Source organism: Physella acuta, unplaced genomic scaffold (assembly GCF_028476545.2).
Source record: "Physella acuta isolate Inbredline_101_S28 unplaced genomic scaffold, ASM2847654v3 ptg000012l, whole genome shotgun sequence".
NCBI lineage: Eukaryota > Metazoa > Mollusca > Gastropoda > Physidae > Physella > Physella acuta.
Window position 1 is genome coordinate 884,469 of NW_026731532.1, and position 23,509 is coordinate 907,977.

General features: G+C 38.5%; 1 protein-coding gene across 2 annotated transcripts in view; it reads left to right on the top strand.

The window, feature by feature from the left end:
- The window catches only part of LOC131935306 (uncharacterized), a 50,873-nt gene that overhangs the window by 3,511 nt on the left and 23,853 nt on the right, over positions 1-23,509 (top strand). Inside the window, exons 3-6 of one of the 2 annotated variants that reach the window (XM_059291699.1) lie at positions 1,564-1,968; positions 2,430-2,483; positions 3,470-3,693; positions 4,242-5,559. In XM_059291699.1, the coding sequence (XP_059147682.1) occupies positions 1,564-1,968; positions 2,430-2,483; positions 3,470-3,693; positions 4,242-4,593 (1,035 nt within the window). In that variant the 3' untranslated portion in view covers positions 4,594-5,559. Of the gene's footprint in view, positions 1-1,563; positions 1,969-2,429; positions 2,484-3,469; positions 3,694-4,241; positions 5,560-23,509 lie in introns of those variants that run through there. The other variant, XM_059291695.1, reaches the window with a different exon arrangement.

The following is a 23,509-nucleotide window of genomic DNA, read 5'->3' on the forward strand; positions in this document are numbered from 1 at the left end:
CCAAGGGCGCAACCCTAGAGGGAGTGTCAAATGGGGTAGAAAAAAGCACACTCTGAGCTGCACTACTGCATTATACACAGTCGAAGTTAAGTGAATAGACTGCTACATAACTGTTTTTACATTAATTGTGTGACAGAAAAATAAAAACATTAATACTTTATGGTAAAAAGCGCCTGACTTCTTTCTATTGTATGGGGTGGGGGGTGCTTTTTCACAAACTTAAGGAAAATAAGGGTTGGCGCAAAATCGATTGTTGGCCCCGAGGGTCGTAATGGGTCGATACGCCTCTGCCATCAATAGCCCATATCCTACACTCATACTCAATCAATATTTGAAATCAATAAGGAAAAGGTTAAATTCTTCGAATTAGGATTTACGTTTTGCTGCATTTAAACTTAGAAACTATTGTTTTAATTGTTTTTTTTTTTAAATTAAGTATAACTTAAATTATAAATTGGGTGGATAAATCGAATATTGATACGTCTAATATTTTTGCTTCAAGTCGCAATCTTCATAGATTCGTAGACAACTATCATGACAAAATAATACCATATCTAGTCTATGAAAAACCTAAAATGCTTGTTTTGTCTGTGTGGCACACTCAGGACATCTAGGTAGAAATCTCTAGGTAATTTTATTAAAATATTAAACTATTCAATAAAACATAGCTCAGGATTTAACCCAATTTCAACTCCTAAACTGACGTCACATCTCCCAACTTTTTTGGACGTCATAAATGGGTGACCCCTCAGAAGCGTTGGTCTAGGCAGGAGAATGTTTGTTGGTTGAACGTGTTCTGATAAAGGACCTTACCATCAACACACAAAAATAAATCAATCTTAATGGATATCGTTGATGAATTACGTTTTGATAGCTCAGAGTAAGGTAGTAAAATATTTCATAAAACTATTGATTGAAGACTCTTCTGTCGATTTGTTTATTATCGAGTTATAATCTTTATTGATTTGTGGCCAGATGCAGCGTACATATGTAATATGTGATACAGGGAGTCTATCTTATGTGTTAGTCGCTATCTTCTGGAGCCTATTCCATAGTCTATGTCGTTGTACAGTATTGTCTGTGTCTAGATTGTGTCTATGTCTAGAAAATATATGACAATACTTATATTCAGACCTACGTTATTTTGAAATGATGTCAAACATTTTAATCGTTTTATCAGTTAATAACAAAATAGTTTCTATTATACTCCACTTAGTATACATTTGAAATCTATTTATTGAAACATTTAGATAAATGCAGCTTATAAAAGATGAGTGTCAGAGGAAACTTGACCAAAGATAGTTTTCCCGAAAAGACATTTGTCTGAACTTAAATTCTAGTAAAGTATTGCTAAAAAAAGATCACTTCTACCGGACCGTTTTTTTTTTCTAACTTTTTACGTATACAAAGAACTTATTTTATTATATGAGAAAGTTCAGGAAGATCAAACCCGCTTCTTTTTAAATACCAACAAGATAGTCTGATATTTGTTCAGTTAGACATGTGTGTAATAATGGTTTCTGGGTTGTCATTTTTTTTTAAATTAAAATTTTGTATCATCAGATTTACGTCTACGTTGGAAAAACCCAACCCAACAGGCCGCTCTCCTTTACGCCAAGCCACCTAGACCTGCACAAAAACCCCGTTGTACTCGAGAAGACCTATGCCCGACACGCCGAGGAAAACCCTGAGACCTTGACCCAGATTAAGCTCCTCAGAGCTCAAGTTCAGAGTTTTAATGAAACAGTGCAGACGCTGTGGAAACGACTTAATGTACAAGAGGCTAAAGCTCAAGAGGTCAAAGTTCAAGAGGTCAAGGTTAAGCCTATCGTAAACGTGGTGCCGTCCTTTCCGAATGAATCCCTCCCAAGGCCACAAAACTGCGTCCATTTAGCTAAAGCTCCACCTGGGGTCACCATCTGCACTCACGACGCTAAAGAGGACGTGTGGATATCCGGTGCTATCCAGGTGAGTGGGTCTCAAATTATGGAGATCGTGACACCTAAAATATTGAATGTGTTGCTCAGCGGAATAACACGGTTACACGACTCCATGTCAAAGGAAGCGTGTCTGTCGATTTATGGCTCAAGATTAAACGCTCTGTTGACATACATTAAGAGAGTATCTTAAGTTATGTAAACTTTAACATTGCAAAATGGGTTTGAATTATTTATACACATGGGAAAGGACTGGCTTTGTATTTTCAATGTTGAAAAAAATACTGTCTCGTTTTTTTTTTCCATTTGAAAAACAGAATAGAAAGAATATATTTGCGAAATAGTTACCTTCGTATCTAGATTCGCTACGCATTAGATTTAAGTCACCTATAGACCATCATTTCCATGTTTGCATTGATTGAAGTGTATGCAAGTTGATTCAAATCTTAACACAAATTAATATGCAAATGATTTTGTGTTTCAACTTTTCAGGGTAACAGATTGTGGGAGGATGATTTAATGACGTACATGATGAAAGTCTTGAGGGTATGTTCTTGTATAATCTATGTATATTGTAATACCCGACCACGCTTATATGCGTGTTAAATTGATATACCATTAATAGCTTTTTATATGTCATAAGTTACACTAATCTTGCACTAAACTGTCATGTAATATTAAGTAAGATTCTAAAATCTGCTCGATGGTAGATAAACGAAAGGACTGGATTTTTAGAATGACGTAAACTTACTTCTTAAATCTGGTGTCACTGTTTGGCATGACCGCGGCAGAGGCGTAACGAATGGGGGGGGGGCACATATGTCCCCGGCCGCAGACCTTAGGGGGCGCCAAAATGGGTTGGAAAAACCGATTAAAATATTATTTTAGCTGCATTTTTGCTTTAGAAATATAAAAAAATATATGAGGGGGGAGTGCAAATCAAAAGTTTGAGGGGGGGGGGGGGGGTTGCAAATCTCGAAAGTTTGAAGGGGGGGGGGGGGTGCAAATCGAAAATTGAAAGTTTGTCCCCGGGCGCCGGGAAGGGTCTCTACGCCTCTGGACCGCGGTGTAGGGTATTTTATTTGAGCAGAGATATGTTCTACGCATTAGGAAATAAAGACATCAGCTTTATTCGCTCTGTTTATGATTAAAAATAAACTGAACTAGATTTTAGGTTGTTATGTTGGAGGAAATCCCTTCCGATCATTACAATTAAGAACAGTAGAACTCCATCTCCTTCTAAGAAATGTATAATATATTTTATATTGTTCATTTTGTAGAGTGAGAATTTTGAGCCATGGGTAATTACCCGGGGGGGGGGGGGGGTTATTATCATAAGGGGAAGGGGGGAAATGCTCCGAGGGTAATGACGGGGTGGGAATGTCGGGAGGGGGCAGGGGAGAATTAACGTGGTGTAATGTCCTGCTCCCTGTGTTTTCCGCACTATACTAGCTATCTCCCATACATCGATCTCTGCTATGTTGATTTTCTTTATCCAATACAAGAACCAGCTCGTTTATTTTATTCCTCAGGAGCACCCCAACATGCAGCTTGTGGACCTCGGCGCCAACGTGGGTGAGTACACACTGATGGCCGCGTCCCTGGGCAGGCACGTTGTGGCCGTGGACATCCTGGACAGCAACATCCAGCTGCTCCAGCACTCGCTCAAGCTCAGCAACTTGTCGCACCTGGTTACCGTCGTCAAGAACGCCATCTACAGGGACCGCAGCTTGAAGCTGGGCTTTAAAACTTACTCGTGAGTTTGGCTATTTAATTTTTCAATCAAAATATATGTTATTAGAAGCTCCGTGCTATATTAAGTGTTTTTAATGGTAGATTATTCATTAAACAACCATAAAGTATTGAGTTAGGTTGACGAACTCAAGACCGAAATTAGCCCTTGAATCCACCTAGCTCTCTAAGTCTAGTGTAACTGACTGTATGTGTAAAGTATCGGCAGTTGGTCTTAGTGCCACTACATAACATTTCAAATGTTATGTTAAATTCAACTTCGGCTGCTCACAGAGGAAATAAATTCGCGTTAAATAATAGTATTTAAAAAGTTGTATTTTCAATATGTTAATAAACTTGAATTGTCGAAAACTTGTATGGAACGATTAAGAACACTCATTTATATAGGTTAGGGGGTGAAGCAACGCATGATCATTTATTTTTTATTTTTAAACAATATTTAATGATAAATCTTTGTTTTGAGTATCGTATTATTTAGCTTTATGCTAATCCGTTTTATTGATGAATACATCAAATACAAACATGAAGAAATTACATTTCGTTTCGTTTTAGAGGAAATATAGGAGGGACAGCTGTTGTTGAGAACTCAACCGCCGGCGACATTGTCCAGTCAATTTGTCTGGACGACCTGATTCCTCTGGTCAAGTCTAAGTCTGTCTACGTCAAGATGGACATCGAAACATCGGAGCACCACGCACTGGCTTGTGGGAAGGAATTTTTTTCTTCCCTTGACGTGAAAGTCATACAGATGGAGTGGAGCGGGAAGACGGAGCAAGCGGCCAAAGAAATTGGAGAGTTCGCTGACAAGTTTGGCTACACGACACACGTGTTGAGTGCCGGGCAGCTCAGGCCGAAGGACATTGATGTCCAGTTTCGTGGCGATTATATTTTTGTAAAAAATTAATTGGTGTTTTAATAATATTGAGAGTTCGCTGACAAATTTGGCTACACGACACACGTGTTGAGGGCTGGGCAACTCGGGCCGAAGGACATTGATGTTCTGTTTCGTGGCGATTATATTTTTGTAAAAAATTAATTGGTGTTTTAATAATATTGATAACCCTGAACAGCTCAAGACACTTTTTAAAAAATCAGATGTGGAACTACTAGCCAATAATTAAAGTCCTTTGTAAAAATTAAAAGATGTAATGATAAATTTTAAGAAGTTCAAACATTAGTAATATTACCTAGGCCTTTTCAACGAAAGTCATCATTTGTTAACTTGGCTTAATCATAAAGTTGGAAATACCTGAGGAACAAAAAGCTGCATTTACTCTTCCCCACCGGACCCGATTAGGGCGGCTCTATAATTTCGCTCCACAGTTCAGGCTTCGTTTTCACGATAACGTCTCTATGACTTTCCAGATCACTAGTTGCTTTGTCGTATGGCTCCATTGTCTAATAGACCAATGGATGATTGCACATTAAAAATCCAAACACAAAGCCCGGCCTACGCTGAGAAGAGCCAGGTGTTGCCCATGTACAAGGCTTTTCTCTTTACTTAGATGATGGGCCCAAACAGCCCATTATAATTTTTTACAATCGTTTCGCCAAACTATTGTGGTACAGTTTATACTAAGAAGATGTTTTCTTGTTTTCATTTTCTCTAACTCTGAATTACAATTGTGGGTATATATTAATATAGCACAGTATAATAATAATAATAATTTCTTCTTCATCTTCTTCGTTTTAAATGTAATGTTGGATTGAATTTCCCACAACTCAGTTAAACAATATTGCGTGTTAACGTGTATTACACCAAATAGGTTACAGGTTTAGCAGATTACAAGTTTAGCAGGTCACAGATATACCAGGTTACAGGTATATCAGAATACAGATATACCAGGTTACAGGTATATCAGAATACAGATATACCAGGTTACAGGTATATTAGAATACAGATATACCAGGTTACAGGTATATCAGAATACAGATATACCAGGTTACAGGTATATCATAATACAGATATACCAGGTTACAGGTATATTAGAATACAGATATACCAGGTTACAGGTATTGCAGGCTATTAATATTTTAGGTTACATATATAGCAAGATACAGGTATTGTAGAATGCATGTATAACATGTTGCAATGACTGTATTCTACAATTAGAGTGTAGGTATCACTGACCTTAGCATAGCTTCCTTCACTGTTACCCAAAAAGTAACGGCCTAACCTGTCAGTTCAATAATAACACTCTTCTCCCCCCTTGTCGTGTAATGTGCTGTAGAATGACACAAACCGCACTGAACCACTAATGTTGGCAAAACGTTTTCTTTTGTTCCGTTAGCGTTTGATGTTACACCTGAGGCGGACTAAGTTTTGTTAGATGACCTTCGCACAACAATGCCCCCCCCCACCACACTCTATACTTGGTTCAGACAGCCGGCCAGAAACAGATTTTTAAAAATGCATCGCATGATTTAATAGTTCTTTAATAGGCAAAGAAAAATGTGCGCTATTAGCTGTTCGCCGTTTTTATCGTAACACAGTTTAGAATCAGTGGCGGAACTAAAAAAAGGCCTCCCACCCATATATATATATATATATATATATATATATATATATATATATATATATATATATATATATAAATTTATATTTATATTTATATATATATATATATATATATATATATATATATATATATATATATATATATATATATACAGTCTTCGTATACATATTTAAGGACGTTTTCCTAGAAATAGCACCGACTGATCGAAATAAAAAGAAAGGTTGCTTATATATAAATAGGCTCTATATATATATATATATATATATATATATATATATATATATATATATATATATATATATATATATATATATATATATATATATATATATATATATATGTGTGTGTGTGTGTGTGTGTGTGTGTGTGTGTATTTAAATTTTATAAGTATGTTAAATAAATTAAACTATCTGAATTAATAAAATCTTTAGTATCTTTTCTGTTAACTTTCTTACGTATTGATTTTAAACAGCTTCTAGCTACTGCCTGTTGAGAGAATATTAAATTTAAGTAAGGAGGGATCTAAACTTTGAAAGGTCTTTGATTAAAAGACAGCATTAATCAATCTGCCATATGGCTCCCACCCATATAGCACCAAGTCCATCTAAATGGCCCGCGACATTATGGCTCCGGTCAGCTGGACATCCGACAAAACGACTCTCGATGAAATCTGCCCCTTCATTTAACCTACGATAAAATGGCCCCTGTTTCAGTCGTATGCCCTCTTCTTATTTACGAGTTACACTTTTATGAGTCAGGGAAGTCCACCATCGTGAGCCAAGGCCAATCAGAGTTAGATAGATAAGTGGGCCAACCCTTTAAAACAAAGGCCCATCAGTTAGGTGGATAAGGGCCCACCATATAGAACAAAGGCCCATCAGTTAGGTGGATAAGGGCCAACCATATAGAACAAAGGCCCATCAGTTAGGTGGATAAGGGCCAACCATATAGAACAAAGGCCTATCAGTTAGGTGGATAATGGGGCCCACCATATGGAACAAAGGCGATTCAGTTATGTGGATAAAGGGGCCCACCATATGGAACAAACGGCCATCAATTAGGTGGATAAGGGGCCCACCATATGGAACAAAGGCACATCAGTTAGGTGGATAATGGGGCCCACCATATGGAACAAAGGCCCATCAATTAGGTGGATAAGGGGGCCCACCATATGGAACAAAGGGCCATCAATTAGGTGGATAAGGGGCCCACAATATGGAACAAATGGCCATCAATTAGGTGGATAAAGGGGCCCACCATATGGAACAAAGACACATCAGTTTGGTGGATAAGGGGCCCACCATATTCAACAAAGTCACATTAGAACTAATTAGGCATGATATTATATAGCCAAAGCTAGTTGGATAAGTTGGTTCATTGTGTCGACCCATGGCGCATTAGGAATAGGTGGTCAGTGGGCCATTGTCTCAGAGAAAGACGTGCAGACGTCCGTGTACTTTTGTTGTGTCGAGGTTAACGTGCTGCGGGACCCTATTCGGCCATGCAAGGGAGAACATTACGTCACTGAAGTCGTTTCACGGTTGCCAATCTTTCACAATACAGTTTGTATAGTGGCGATTAATTCATTTACGCACCAGCTTGAGTTAAAGACAACTTAACCACAGCTATGGTAGATTTCTTCAAAGCAACACCGATGGAAAAAATTACACGAAAATTAAATTTTAACATTAATATTTTTATTATATTTGTGGTCTGCTCTGGGTCCCCTAAACGACCAGGTATCCCCTCCACCCCCCCTCCCATACACACACACACACACACACCTCTATTCCAAACCCCCAATCGTAACGTGTTTAGGTGGCATGGTAGATCCGCTACTGCGTCGAGTTGTAATCCTTTCTTCCCCTGGCTGAGCATCTTAAATCTCAACTACAAGCGTCTCAGATTAGTATCTACCAAACTCAACGATCCGTTACTACTGACGTTGGATGTGTGTAGGCCTTATACTCGCAGGTGGGAAATCCTAGAAGGAGTTTTATTATTTTGCTTTAAAAAATTCGTTTAAATTCATAGTGTGATTCACCTCAACGTGTCAGGTGTGTTTTTTGTTTTATTTTAATTTATTTAGGGTTGATTTATGTACTGCTATATTTTTAATTACTTTAAACAATATAAAAAACGTTTTAATAACAAGCTTATATGTAATAATGCACTAAAAAACTAGAAAATAAATTTTACACTACTTTTTAAAAAACTATAAAGAAATGCTTATGGCTGTATGTCAGTGTATGTATTTGTGTATGTGTCTGTCTGTCTGTTTGTCTGTCTATCTGCCCGTAAGAGTACCGTTTCAGTTGTATTGATGAAATGTCATATAGTATTATTATTTTAAGTATGTAGTTTTCTGTCAATTTTTGGGCGAGTCTCTGCAAAACGAACTGATACTTACTCCACTTTTGGTTTCTCAAAAGCCAATAGCTTGTATTCTGTTTCAGTTATGTGGATGGAATTTTACAGTTAAGTAAATGTTTTTTTGCCTAGGTTTCTACCAACTTTTTAAATATTTCTGGTACTTGTAACCGAATGTGCTGTTATTCTCTCTCCGTGAGAATACGGTAACTTGAGTACTGCTTCAGTTCGGTAACGGACTGTTTTATGTAAGTATAATATCTTATGCTTACTTACTTTAAAATTTTGAATGACCTCCAATCCACGGAAATGGTACATTTCTCTATTTTCATTTTCTAAAATAACTTGAGTTAGGTGCTGACAATCTATGGAATTGGTGAAGTAGATTTCACCTGTTTCAGTAACATCGGCATCTAAAGGGATAGTGTGGTCAAGGCTATGCCCGGCCGCCCTAACGTAAGTCAGAGCTGGGTAGGCTCATGGACGTTCTACTGACACGAACTCGGGATTTGAACTCGAGACTTACAGGTTAGCGGTCGTATGCTCTATCATCTTATGTGTTGGTTCCCGACAACTTCTGAGTGTTTTTTGGTAATTGGATTGGGCACTTGAATTGTTCTTTGATTTCTCAAAAAAAAAAAAAAACAGAATGTGACAATTTTATATCACATTCTCAACAAGTTTTTACTATGCTTTCTTAACAAAACAAAATAGCTGATTTGTCACAAGCATCTATATTTTTATTGCCCGATTTCAGTAAAAATGTCAGCCCAAACTTAACTGTTGTATAAGAGCTTTTTATATTTGCATTCTTTACTGGATGTCGCAGGGAATTTATTCTAACCCACATATAACACGTCAACGTGTTATTATCCATAAGGCCTGTTTAGTCCGATATGGGACGGTTTTTCTTGAAAAGGAAGCGTTTATTTGTCTCAAACGTAACTACTATTTTTACATGGAAAGCCAGATTACATGGGAAATGCCATCCCAAACCTTACAGGTAGGCCTACTTACCAATTTAAGACAAAGTTTGGGGGAGCTTACTCGCGTTTTATTTATAAGACAAACAAAATGAGATGCAAAATTCAGAACAAAGAATACATATTGGAAACTCAACAACACACTTCTAGAAAATCGAGAATACATCGCAGAAATAAGGAAGCTAGAATCAGAATTCACACAGAGAGAATCAAACACACATGCACTAGAGCACAAGGAAGATTTTAAATATATTGTACGGAAATACTCTATCAAATAGCCAGACAATTATGGAAGAACTATCGGACAGACATCTAGATACGTTAATCAGTCATAGTGTATCACAGGACAAAATTGAAAAAGTAGAATCAGAATTAAACAAAATACAAACACATAGACATAAGAGAGCGCTAATACGTAGTAGAATAGACATGACAGGCAACGAAGAGCCTTCCCATTACAACACAATTTTGGAAAAAATACACTGCAACAGTAAACAGATATGTAGCACAACAGATGACAACGGGACTATAACAAATGACCTGGAAAAAATAAAACGTCAGTTTACTTTATACTATCAAAATCTCTTCAACAAGGAAGATACAGACTATGAAATACAAGAACATTATCTTAATTGCACAACAAGGCTAGACAACGATGACTGTTCCAATTTCAACGCGCCAATTACTAAAGAGGAAATATCCAAGACGATAGACGGACTAAAACTAAATAAAGCTCCAGGACCAGACTGACTAACCAGTGAATTTTATAAAACCTTCAAAAATGACTTAATACTCCTTTTACACACTACATTTCAAGACATACATAAAAGAGAGGATTGTGCTACAGATTTTAACAGGACATATATAACACTCATTCCTAAACACGATACGGACAGGACAAAAATGATAAATTACAGACCTATATCTTTACTCAACAGTGATTATAAAATATTGACAAAAACTTTAGTTAAGAAACTCGAACCTTTCATATCTAAATTAATGCACCCCGATACACGCACTTAATCACAGACATCATAGATTATAGCACGCAGAAAGACACACAACTAGCAATTCTTAGCATCGACCAACAGAAAACTTTCGATAGAATAGATCATACATGGTTAATCAAAACAATAAATGCTGAAATGCAGACTGTAATAGAAAAATTCAACAACTTTGGGAAAGGAAGCGGGGAGGGGGGGGGGGGAGGGAGGGTTAAATGAACACAGAAAAATAGAAAAATCAAAAGTAATGGGTATAGGTAAATGGAAACGTAAAGATAATTATCACATAGACATCACAATAACAGACAAACTCAGAATTTATTTATGGAATAACCTATACCAGCGATCCCACAAAAGACGACTAAGAAACTTGGGTCACACTGAAAAATAAAATAAATCACAATCTAGAAAATTACCACAATTGCAATACAACAATTTTTGCCAGAGCTGCATTAGTAAACAGATATATCATTCCAAAAATAATTTTCGTAGCGACGAACTCTACAATACCCAACTAATTTATTAAAACAACAAACAAGCACATTAGAGAGTTCATTTTCAAAAACACAATAAGAAACATTAGCCACACAACCTTAATACAAAACAAATTAAATGGAGGTATAGGACTACACGACATTCATACTAAAATAAACACCTTCCGATTAAAACATCTGGATAGAATAAGGATAGAACCACATTATCATCCATTAGCCTAATACTACATAGAGTTAAACATAAAGGGCATTTTAATGTTAAACATCACAACACCGCACTATGGGGGAAATGACAGGCAGCTTTTTATTAAGAAACGCTATAAATATTCCAAAGAAAACAAAAGCATTATTGGGGAAGACACACACAAAATATACGACATCCTAATCAAACAACAAGCGACACCTTTATACACGAGAATTAGTTGAGCCACGGAACATAATATAATAGACATTAAAGATACATTTAGACACCTACATAATAAACGTATTACACCAAAAGAAAGGGAAGTAGCATACAGAATGATTTTTAATACAACTCCATTTTCACGAAATACAATGTCAAATCAAAATATTAAAATAACATGTGAAACGTGTAAACAAAATATACAAGAAACCGAGAAACACATTTATTTAGATTGTATATTTGTACAGAAAGCAAAGCAAACACTTGCGAAAATATAAAAAACCACAAATCAAACAGCCACAACAAATAAAGCAATCACACCTAACTTAATTAACACGACTAGACAAAGAACAGAAGACGAAAACAGACAAGTAGCAACGGCTATTTATAGATCGACTATTTGGCAAATAAGAAATACATTCAGTTTTTTTCATAAAATACACTGACATCAAGTTGAAAGAAATATTTCAAGCAAAACTAAGACAGACTGGGAACTCTCACTTAACAGAAAAAAAAATGTACAGGGAAAAATAAATAAAAATTAATAAAGTATAAATTTTAATTCAGACAGTCTCAAGCCAAACATCACTCGATCAGCCCTCAAGTAAATCAACATTTTAAAGTGCATAATCTGAATGGTAGAAAGAGATACACACCTCACCTCCCCCCCCCCCCAGACACTCACTTCCTCCCACTCAACCGGACTGGCGGATATATCAATGTAGCGTGCGGATCACTGTATTGATCACACGCCTCTTTACTGGTAATTGCAAAAACAATATTTACAATTTTACCTGTTTCAAAAGCTATGATTCTGGCAGAGTGGTTTTTCGGTATCTCATTACGCGTTGTAACAAATGTACTTAACAGATCAGTTCGGGGTGTATTGGGGGGAGGGTCAACTTCAGTCACCACTGTCCGGTCACATTAGGTCAATTATCGTACCCAGGGTATACCTAGGCGTGACATTAATGTCGCTCTACACAATTAAGGCCTATCCCGTTTTAGGTGGTGAGGTGGGGGTGGCGGCGGGGAATGGGGGGGGGGGGGGGGTGGAGGAAACCAACTCAGAGTAAACATGGCTTCCGTTTTAGTTGACTGTTCTAAACACACATATACAATTATACACATATACTTATTCAGAAATAGATTTAAATAAGTAACAGGGGTATTATGGTACTACATTTTTTTACAGAGAGGTCCAAGGCCGGCGGGGGGGGGGGGGATTGTAACCCTACCTAACCTCCCTGCTACGCCACTGACACACACACGCACACGCACACACACACAGACACACAGACACAGACACACAGACAGACACACAGACACACACACACACACACACACACACACACACACATATATATATATATATATATATATATATATATATATATATATATATATATATATATATATATATTTTTGAAGATGTATGTCATTTTTTGTCACATCATGCAAGAAGACAGCACAAGTTTTGATGCATTAATGTAACTAGTCTCTGTCATTCTACATTAGCAAATCCGGAAATGCGGCTAAACAAAGGTAATTTCTCTCAACTTGGTCAATTTACATTCAAAAGCGCTTTATAGTAGTTATATATATATATATATATATATATATATATATATATATATATATATATATATATATATATGTGACGAGCGAACATTTATCCTGCCGACAACGCCAATTGTAACGAGCCAACAGTTACCATGCTCGCAACGCCACATGTAATGAGACCTAATTGCCTGTAGTGCCACGTGTTAACGAGTTTAACCACTCATTCTAGACAACATTGACCACAGTATAGATACTCAAGATGCAGGTTCGCTATTGATCCTTTATTACATGAATCAAGAAATGCTTCATAATAACACAATAAATCAACAGGAATGCTTCTCAATAATAGTCTGAATCAACTGACCCCTAACAGTCCTTCACTAGGCTTTATATAACTGAATCCACATGTCTATAATCCTCCTTAACACAATACGGCTAACCCGTTCTATAACCGACTTGACATAGTCACACAGACTGACTGATCTAAGCGAGCGATGAAAGATGGAAGAGAGCTCGCTGAAACGGGAAGAGAGAGAACGAGTCCTGCCGTGCCCTCCTATTTATGCCTTGTATCCGTACTCGTCCCCGTACTTGTATTCCTCCGTAATCGATACTTGTACTCGATCTCCGACCACCAGTTGCGTAGTTCAAACGTACAGACCGTAAAATAACATCTGCGTCCTATCCATCAAAGCCGACAGGCCGTCTGAATACCGTTTCCCAAAATAGCACGCGCCGGCTTTGAGGTTGTTATCAGCCCGACCCAATAAGCCACCTGTTATCGGTTGCATCAGACCAACACTGTGTCTCGGCTTCTCGTTCGTTATCATTTGTAACTGGTAGTTAGGCCTACCCCAGTTACATCCACCCCTGCTTTTTTTGTGTGTTTTCAACCACAAACAACGCCTGGCAGGTGCACTCCTCCAAAGTCAATCGCACAGTCGTAAAAAAAAAATCTATTGTTCCACTCACTGTCCACGACGTTCCATTCGTATACGATTGACAGTTCTACCTATTTCACATATCAACTGTGTCTACATCATCTTTCTGAGACACAAAACAGTTCTAGAATTCACATCCACCCTTTCCATTTGGTGCCTTCACCAGTTCACTTCTATAGCTCTTTGAACAGTCTGTTTTCATACCAGCGCGACCATGAAAGAATTGATGGTTGCTGACAAAAAATTTCGTATTCCTTCTGTTCCTTAAACTTCTCCGCGGACCACTTATCTGATGGTCTACTGTCTCTCTGCTTCTGGAGGGACCGGGATCCTCATTGTTGCCGGTATCCTCCCCTTGCGTATCGCTGTTGTTCTGTTGATGGTGATATGGTTCCGGAATGGGTATGTGAATTTCCGTTGTAACTTCCGGTTCCCTAATTGTCTTGGGTTTCTCTGTGTGTAACTGCTCTTCTTGCCTATTCCAATATTTCTTTAATTGAGCAATATTCGCCCACCGATCCGGTTTGGCGTGATCGATGGGTCTTATCTTAAAGGGGCCACCTGCTACTTTAGGCATCTCCACGACTTGCCATATCTCCTGTCCCCAGAGATCGTGGATTTTGTTTCTGCCTAACGGGTGGCTACGCAGTAATACCCTGTCATTCAGTTTGAGTGGCGGGTCCTTCGTCTGTATCGGCGGTTCCCTTCGCCGAGATTCATGTTCTAGTCTTTCCTGTACTACCCTGTACATTTCTCTAATTCTTCTCATATGTTCATTCACATATTCCAGTGCGGTGTATGAGCCAGTCATACTCTCCCTTTTTCCTAGGAACAAATCAAGAGGGAGTCGAGCCTCTCGTCCGAACAGCAACATGTATGGCGTAAAGCCGGTTGTGGCATGTGGTGTGCAGTTGTATAGATATACCAACTCTGGGAGAAAATCAGGCCAACGTTTTTTCTGTTCAGGTTCTAGCGTACGCAGCAAATCATGCATGCTGCGGTTGAACCGTTCACACTGTCCGTTTCCTTTCGGATTAAATGTGGTTGTTCTAGATTTGTTGATCCCGTAGTGGTTGCACAGTTGGTTAATTACTTCTGACTCAAAGGCCCTTCCTTGGTCAGAGTGTAATTGTCTTGGTATGCCATATTTGATGAACCAATGTTGTAATAAGACCTTTGCCACTGTTTTGGCAGTCTGATCTCGTGTGGGCACCGCCACAGTCCATTTGGTGAATACATCAGTCATTACCAACACATGTTCCGTCCCATCCGATGATTGCTCCAACGACGTAAAGTCCATAGCCACAATCTCTAGTGGTTTTGTCGCTAGTAGGTGTCCTGATGGCTGTCTCATTTTGACAACTGGCATTTTCGCATGCTGACACCTCACACAAGCCTCACAATGGCGTTTGACCTCCATTTCCATATTGGGCCAGTAACACCTCCGTCGTAATATTTTGTGGGTTCTGTCCTGACCCTGGTGTCCTGCCCTGTCATGTGCCAACCTTAGCACTTCTCCTCGTAATTGTCCCGGCACCACCACCTGGTGTATTGTGCCATCAATTTGGTCATGAATTCTCCGCATGAGAACACCATCCTTTATACTGAGACGGTTCCACTGACTCAGTATTTTCTTTGTTTCTCGACCAAATTGTTCTCTTTCCCTTCTTCCTGGGAATTTTTGTTCCTGGACGTGTTTCAATAGCGGTTGTAAGCCACTATCCGTTCTCTGGGCATCTCTTATCTTTTGGTGATTAAGGCAATTAAAATCACTACTGTCCATATGTTCGGGTTCCGTGGATATGTGCTCCACCCCGGTCTGCCCGTTCTGCATCACTTGTACCCCATGAGGGATATCTGTTGACGATCTGACCTTACATATTCCTGTCAGCGTTTCTTCCTCATCGCCCGGTCTCTCGTAAGGATTCCTTGATAAGGCGTCCGCATTGCCATTGGACCGCCCCGGGCGATGTTTTCTCTCTAGGTCAACGAGTGCCAATTCTGCTGCCCATCGCTGTTCGATGGATCCCAGCCTTGCTGTAATTTGAAGTTCTTTTTCAATATCTGATAATTTTTCTAGTTTGCCAACACTGTTCTGTTGTCCACTATTTTTATTTACTTCTTCCGATAACAGACACTCTAAAGATGAACATTTCTCCTGTGCTTTTGATTTGCATGAACTTTTCCTATCCAGTTTCCTGGTTAGACTTTGAATTCCTTTATTAAGTCTACCAATTTTCTTCTTATCATCATTTTTCTCTACCAACAAATTGTTCACTTGAAACTTTTCAACATTCAAGTTCATTTCACAGTTCATTTTTTTTATTAGTTGTGTTTTGCCTTTCTTTTTCTCCTTACTGTGTTTCTTTGTCATTTTGTTTACTAAGTCATTACCTCGCCGCTCTGTAGCCTTGACCTGTCCTACAGAGAGCGATCGTTTCACCGGACAGTGTTGTGCCATATGTCCGGGTTGTGAACAAGACAAACAAATTGGTCGACCGTCTGCCGTCCATTGGAGTGATGGCTTGGCAGGACGCGGCCGTCCAACCCGTCCCTGTTTTGTCCCGTTCTTTTCCTGATTCTCAGCTGTTGACCTGCTTTCCAACCACTTCAAGCGTTGGTCAACCTTCTCTAGGTGGGCCAACAGTTGAGCCATCATGGTCTCCATCGTGTCGGCCCCTGTGGGTGGGGATTGTCTCTGTTGAGGCACAGAGACTTTGTCCACCGAACAGTTCGATTGGTCCTCATCCTCGGACCTGCGGATCGCTGAGTTCCTGACCTGAAGGAAGGTCAACTGCTGGTCTCTGTGGACCTCCTCTTTCAACTCTCTCTTTAAGATCGGGGTTGCTAGCCCCTCGATGAAATGGTCCCTCAGTAGGCGTACATCAATGTCCGGTGATTTGCCCTTTACCAAATCAAAGGCCCTGTTCATCCTGTGTGAGTACTCCATCACACTCTCCGCCATTCTCTGCTTTAAGCCCACGAATCCCGATAGCAGTTGCACTCCCGACCGTCTCTCCCCAAAGGTCTCCATAATCAGATCCAGCACCTTATCTGGATCTGATTGGACGGTCCTATCGTGGCACTTAACCTCTGCCCTAACCGTTTCACCTATACTACCCATCAGCAGTCTTAATCTTTCCTCTGGTGACATATGTCTCGAGGCCCAGGCCGCTTTGACCTCTTCACTGAACCTGTTGGTTAAAGTTGGATCTCCGTCCCCGTAAAATTTGTTAATATGGGACTCTCTGGGTAGGACCACTATATGGGTCTGCTTCTCGTCCAGAGTAGACATTTTCTTCCTTAAGTACTAAAAAAAAAGAGTTCTTTCTTACCGTGTGTGTATGAAAAATTTTTCCTCGTTCCTCAATTTTCACAGTTCCTGAATGTCCGAATTCACACACACACTAAACACAGTTATGCACAAGGTTGACTATAGGTGCCTTAAACGGCAAGTCTAGTTGAATTCATCCTGATCGCAGCGCCAATTGTGACGAGCGAACATTTACCCTGCTCGCAGCGCCAATTGTGACGAGCGAACATTTATCCTGCCGACAACGCCAATTGTAACGAGCCAACAGTTACCATGCTCGCAACGCCACATGTAATGAGACCTAATTGCCTGTAGTGCCACGTGTTAACGAGTTTAACCACTCATTCTAGACAACATTGACCACAGTATAGATACTCAAGATGCAGGTTCGCTATTGATCCTTTATTACATGAATCAAGAAATGCTTCATAATAACACAATAAATCAACAGGAATGCTTCTCAATAATAGTCTGAATCAACTGACCCCTAACAGTCCTTCACTAGGCTTTATATAACTGAATCCACATGTCTATAATCCTCCTTAACACAATACGGCTAACCCGTTCTATAACCGACTTGACATAGTCACACAGACTGACTGATCTAAGCGAGCGATGAAAGATGGAAGAGAGCTCGCTGAAACGGGAAGAGAGAGAACGAGTCCTGCCGTGCCCTCCTATTTATGCCTTGTATCCGTACTCGTCCCCGTACTTGTATTCCTCCGTAATCGATACTTGTACTCGATCTCCGACCACCAGTTGCGTAGTTCAAACGTACAGACCGTAAAATAACATCTGCGTCCTATCCATCAAAGCCGACAGGCCGTCTGAATACCGTTTCCCAAAATAGCACGCGCCGGCTTTGAGGTTGTTATCAGCCCGACCCAATAAGCCACCTGTTATCGGTTGCATCAGACCAACACTGTGTCTCGGCTTCTCGTTCGTTATCATTTGTAACTGGTAGTTAGGCCTACCCCAGTTACATATATATATATATATATATATATATATATATATATATATATATATATAGTCTTATATATGACATAATAAGTTCTTATGTCATTTTTTATGTAATATTGTTAGTATTAATTAAACCAAAGAATCAATCCCTGGCTAAATGCCCCATATTTATACCGCCCCCACCCCCACCTGTCTGGTGCGCTAAGGTTCACCCCGGATGTTTACAATCATAGATCCGGGTCGAAAAAATAGTAACCGCTATTAGGGGCAGATAACTTAGCTTTTAAACGATTTGAAACTAAGGAGTGGTAAGAAGTTCTGCTTGATCTTTCCATTGTCGTCCGTAAACTGTCGTCACGGACGGCTGCTTTCACGATGGCGGGGGGAGGGGGGAAATGTTCCCTCTAAGGGAAAAAAGCTAGTGTTCAACGTGTATTTTGTATGTGCGGTGTTCTAAAAGTCTTATAAAAGGATATAAGTTTAGAGGGAACACTGGCCGGGGGGGGGGGGGGGAGGAATGGAAGGAAGGGTAGTGTCGAATTCACTAACTAAAGTACTGAAAAGTAAAAAATAAAACAACTAAATATATATATATATATATATATATATAATACTCTTCATGTGGACCATGCGAAACACCACCACGCATATCGCTACCATCCATATCTGTAAAGGGCCTGCAATATCTTTTATGACTACCGACATCTTTCTTTTACAAATTAATCCTCACCACAAACTAAACATCAAAATTATGACTATTTTATATTATCAACAAAATGATATTAATGAAAATATAAAATACGAGCCGACCCGCGGCGTATTATACGCCGCTATTTAGTTGTTTTATTTTCTACTTTTCAGTAATTCATAATTTGTGAATTCGACAGTACTAGTGCTGCCACTGAAAATGTTTGCTTTAAAGCACTAACAGTAGGTCGTTAAGGACGATAACCCACCCCCCTCCTTTCCCCAACCCCTCTCCCCCCCCCCCCCGTGAAAGTTAACTCGACTTAGTTACCTCACCTAAGTTTAAAATCGTTTCAAACTAAATTATCTGCCCCTAATAGCCGTCACTAAACCCGGCTCTAAGATTGTAAACATTAAGCGTGAACCACAGCTCACCAGACCATGTAGGGGTGGGGGTGGTAGGGGGCGCGCTTACAGCTTGTTGTTTTCTAACGTCTCCAAGAAGAGAATTATATATATAGATAATCAATATAATTGTTAAATTATAATAGTTTTTATTTTTACAAGCTTTTATTTAACTCACTTCCTCGTCAGTCTGTCGTCAGTCTGTCGTCAGTCTAGATCGAAAAGGGCAAAGCGAAATTACGGGCACTTCTAACTGTCAGATACGGTTCCTAGTTGGTACGTGGGTCAAGACATAAAGACAATGCATCAAGACATTCAATTTGACTTAATTGGTCGCCTAATTATTTTTTTATGAATTAATTAAAATTTTGTCCGAGTTCGAGTAGGCTGTCTCATTAAACTACTACGCGCTATCATATACGCGTCATCACGTTCAATAGGACGTTATCACGTTCAATAGGTGCGCAATGGTTTTTAGTCAAGCAACACTATTGTAAATAAAACATGTAAAGTATTAAAAAAATTCATAAAAAACGTTTTAATAACAAGCTTTTATGTAATAATGCACTAAAAAGTACAAAATAAATTATACACTGCTATTTAAATTACTATAAATAAAAGCGTGGGTCTCTTCCTAAATATTAGTAAAGGTATCCAATAGATACTAAAGTGACCCACGCTTTTCTTTATAGTAATTTAAATAGTAGTGTATAATTTATGTTCTCCTTTTTAGTGCATTATTACATAAAAGCTTGTTATTAAAACGTTTTTTATGAATCTTTTTTCCTTTCACAGCTGTACTTTCTAGGGCAGCGGCTGGAATAAAATTCCTTTTTTTCCCACTTGTGGTTGTCTTCGGTCTATATCAGGTAAACCATCTGTTTCTTTATTTTACAAGCAAGGGCTCCCGCAAACTGGGTCACGGGGCAACCCCGTGGAAATAGAAAAAAAAATCACAAACACAAACAAACAAATAAACAAACACACACACACACACTTATAAAAATTCGTGTTCCCAAGCTGAGTAATACCTTTTGGATAAGGAAATGTTTACTTTTCCTTGACGTTCCCCGCACAGCTTCATAAATCACCTTTATGGAGCTTTGTCCTCGCCTCTAACTACGTTTGGTCGATTTGGTTCTTCTTTGGTTTCTGTGATGAACAATATTTCAATATTATTCAAAATTTGTTCCTGCAATTTTTTTTCTAGTTGTAAAGTAAATTATCAACTCAATTAAGGATTCTATTAATTATGGCTGGTAGTTTATATTATTATTATTTCCTCAAAATATTGAGGTAGTAAAATCTTGTTGTCAATTTTAATCACAGTTAACGTAATATTATAACCCTTTCTTCTGTCCTACTTTCAGTATGACATCAGTATAATGTGTATTGGAGTGGCATTTATTAAAAAAAATGTTTTTACCTTCAGGTTTACGTCTATGTAGGAAATATTCAGCCAAACAGACCTTTCCTCGCCAGGTCGAATCCTTCAGGACTGGATGAAATCCCCGATATATTCTTGGGGACCTATGCCCAACACGCCGAGGAAAAGCCTGAGACCTTGACCCAGCTTAACCTCCTCAGAGCTCAAGTTCAGAGTTTTAACGAAACAGTGCAGATGCTGTTGAGACGACTTAGTGTACAAGAGGGTAAAGTTCAAGAGGTCAAGATTAAGCCTATCGTAAACGTGGTGCCGTCCATTCCGAATGAATCCCTTCCAAGGCCACAAAACTGCGTCCATTTAGCTAAAGCTCCACCTGGGGTCACCATCTGCACTCACGACGCTAAAGAGGACGTGTGGATATCCGGTGCTATCCAGGTGAGTGGGTCACAAATTATGGAATTACTGACACCATGTCTATTCCGATGTATTAATGAACAGCAAAGCAACACCTGTCAAGTTTCTGTCGCTTTACTTTGGGTTAGCTGTAGAACGCTCTTCCAATCTATCACGTCACGAGAAATGTTTTGTTTGCTTTAAAGTAGCCATTTCCGCAACTATGTGATAAGCTCTACTGGCGTTTATTGAAGGTCTAATTAACCTGAATACGCATTGAATCAATTAGCTGACTAATATTCTTCTTCTTCTTCGTTCTTAAATTTTAGTGTTGGAAGGGATCGAGCCTTATCTGCCAGAGGGTTTAAACTCGAGACTTTTTCGAACTTATCAACCATGGGCTTTTTTACCGACTCGACCACGCCTCCATCACAATTAAGGATACGCGTCAACTGGTTATGCGCCATTGAGGCCATTGACTCCGATTTCAGCCTACTTTTCTTTTTGGATTTGCTTCCATAGCCTTTGTCCAACCAAGAACAAACTACAAGGCAGTAGTTGTTTGATTTTGGAGTTGTCTCTCCTAGAATAGTGGCTGTCCCCAGCTAACGAACCTCAAATGCCCGAGGGTTCGAACTCGAGACTTTTCGGTTTAGCAACCATGAGCTTTTAGCGACTCGACCACGCCGAGCCCTTAGCTGACTAATAAAACCAAAGACAGCTCACCTGCTGGGGTAGAGAGTTGAACCAGAGGTGAGAATTCAAGACGCGAGGGCCGGGTGTGCGAGCCAGGAACTCACCAGACGCCACCTCGAGAAATCCCGCCAGTTTACCGAGGGCGGTCAAGTCTGAGTGTTGGTTTAACATCAGGTTCAAAACCAATGACAAACCTGTGTTTATCGTTGTTGCTGGTCGAATAGTTAAAACAACGGTTATCAATCTTCTAACATGAAATGAGCTGCATCAACTACGAAATTAAGTGTCACAATCTAAAGAGTATTCTCACACACACCAACATTGATTAAAGTGTATGCATGATTATTAAAATCCTAACTCAAATCTAAATGCGAATGGTTTATTTTGCGTTTTAACTTTTCAGGGTCACGGATTATGGGAGGAAGAATTAATGATGTATATGGCAAGAGTCTTAAGGGTATGCTCATGAATAGTCAATGTACATTTTAATTTATTTTCAGTTTTCATACTAAGATACTTCATTTTCTGATTGATCTCATACTTAAATAAAATTACGAATATTTATAGCGAGGAAAACACATTATCACACTTAAAGAAATGTGCGAAAGATATAAGACTAACAACGAATGAAATGTATTTCTTTTAATTTATACTAAACTAATAACTGGTATGTGATTTTAAGGAGGATTCTAAAGTCAACTCTTCAGTCCAGTAGACAAGTAGATCTAAATCAAATTCTAGACACATAATACATTTACCAATATTACTTAATTAAGGGGATATGCGCGACAAAAAAACACAAAATTTTTTGTTTTTCGTCATGATGGGTTTCTTGCACTTTTGGATACTTTGTCCATTTTTGTATTAGGAAAATAATAACTTTAAAGAGAAAAAAAATTTTTTAGGTGTTTAAATTACCATTTTTATGACCCTGTTAATTAAAAAATAATCAATTTTTTCCAATCTTACACGCTCTCTATGAAAAGTTTTATATCCCTCATCATATTGTATTTGGCATCAATGGAAAGCTGGATTTCTCCTTTATTTGATAATCTTAATTTCCATAATCTCGGAAACACCCAAAGCTTGCAATCGGCTTTGCAGTTTACACAGATATGGTATTTTCGTGACCTACTTTTCGTTACTTTTGGCTGTTTATCTCAGTTCGAATGTTTTTAACACTATAAAGCCTACTACTTTTTTTATTTATTTAACAATCGCAACCATATTTTCAGTAATTGTTCTTCGTGCAAAAATACAACTTTTGTCACGAGGGAATTGTGATGGCTTACATAGAAAAAAGTATTTGCTAATTAATATGCAAATTTTGAAAATTTTGAACACTAAAAATGGTACGATTTTGTAGACTTTGTAAAATTCTTACTAGTAGCTATTTCAAAAAGTTTTCGTGACAAAAGTTTTAATATATCCTGGAATATAAGCAGTTTAAATTTTATTGCTATAGGTGCATAAATAAAAAAGCCTTAGCATTTTTAAAAGTACCAAAAAATTCAAAATGGCGGAGGTTTTTTCGGGTTCCCATGACAACCAAAATTGTTTTCAACCCTTTTTTTGCTGTTTAATACTTACTTTTATATGCCAAACATGATAAAAGTATTCAAAATGCTTTAGATATTAAATTGTAAAAAATAGGAAAAAACATAGCATATCCCCTTAACAATGAAAGTCTGTTATTTTA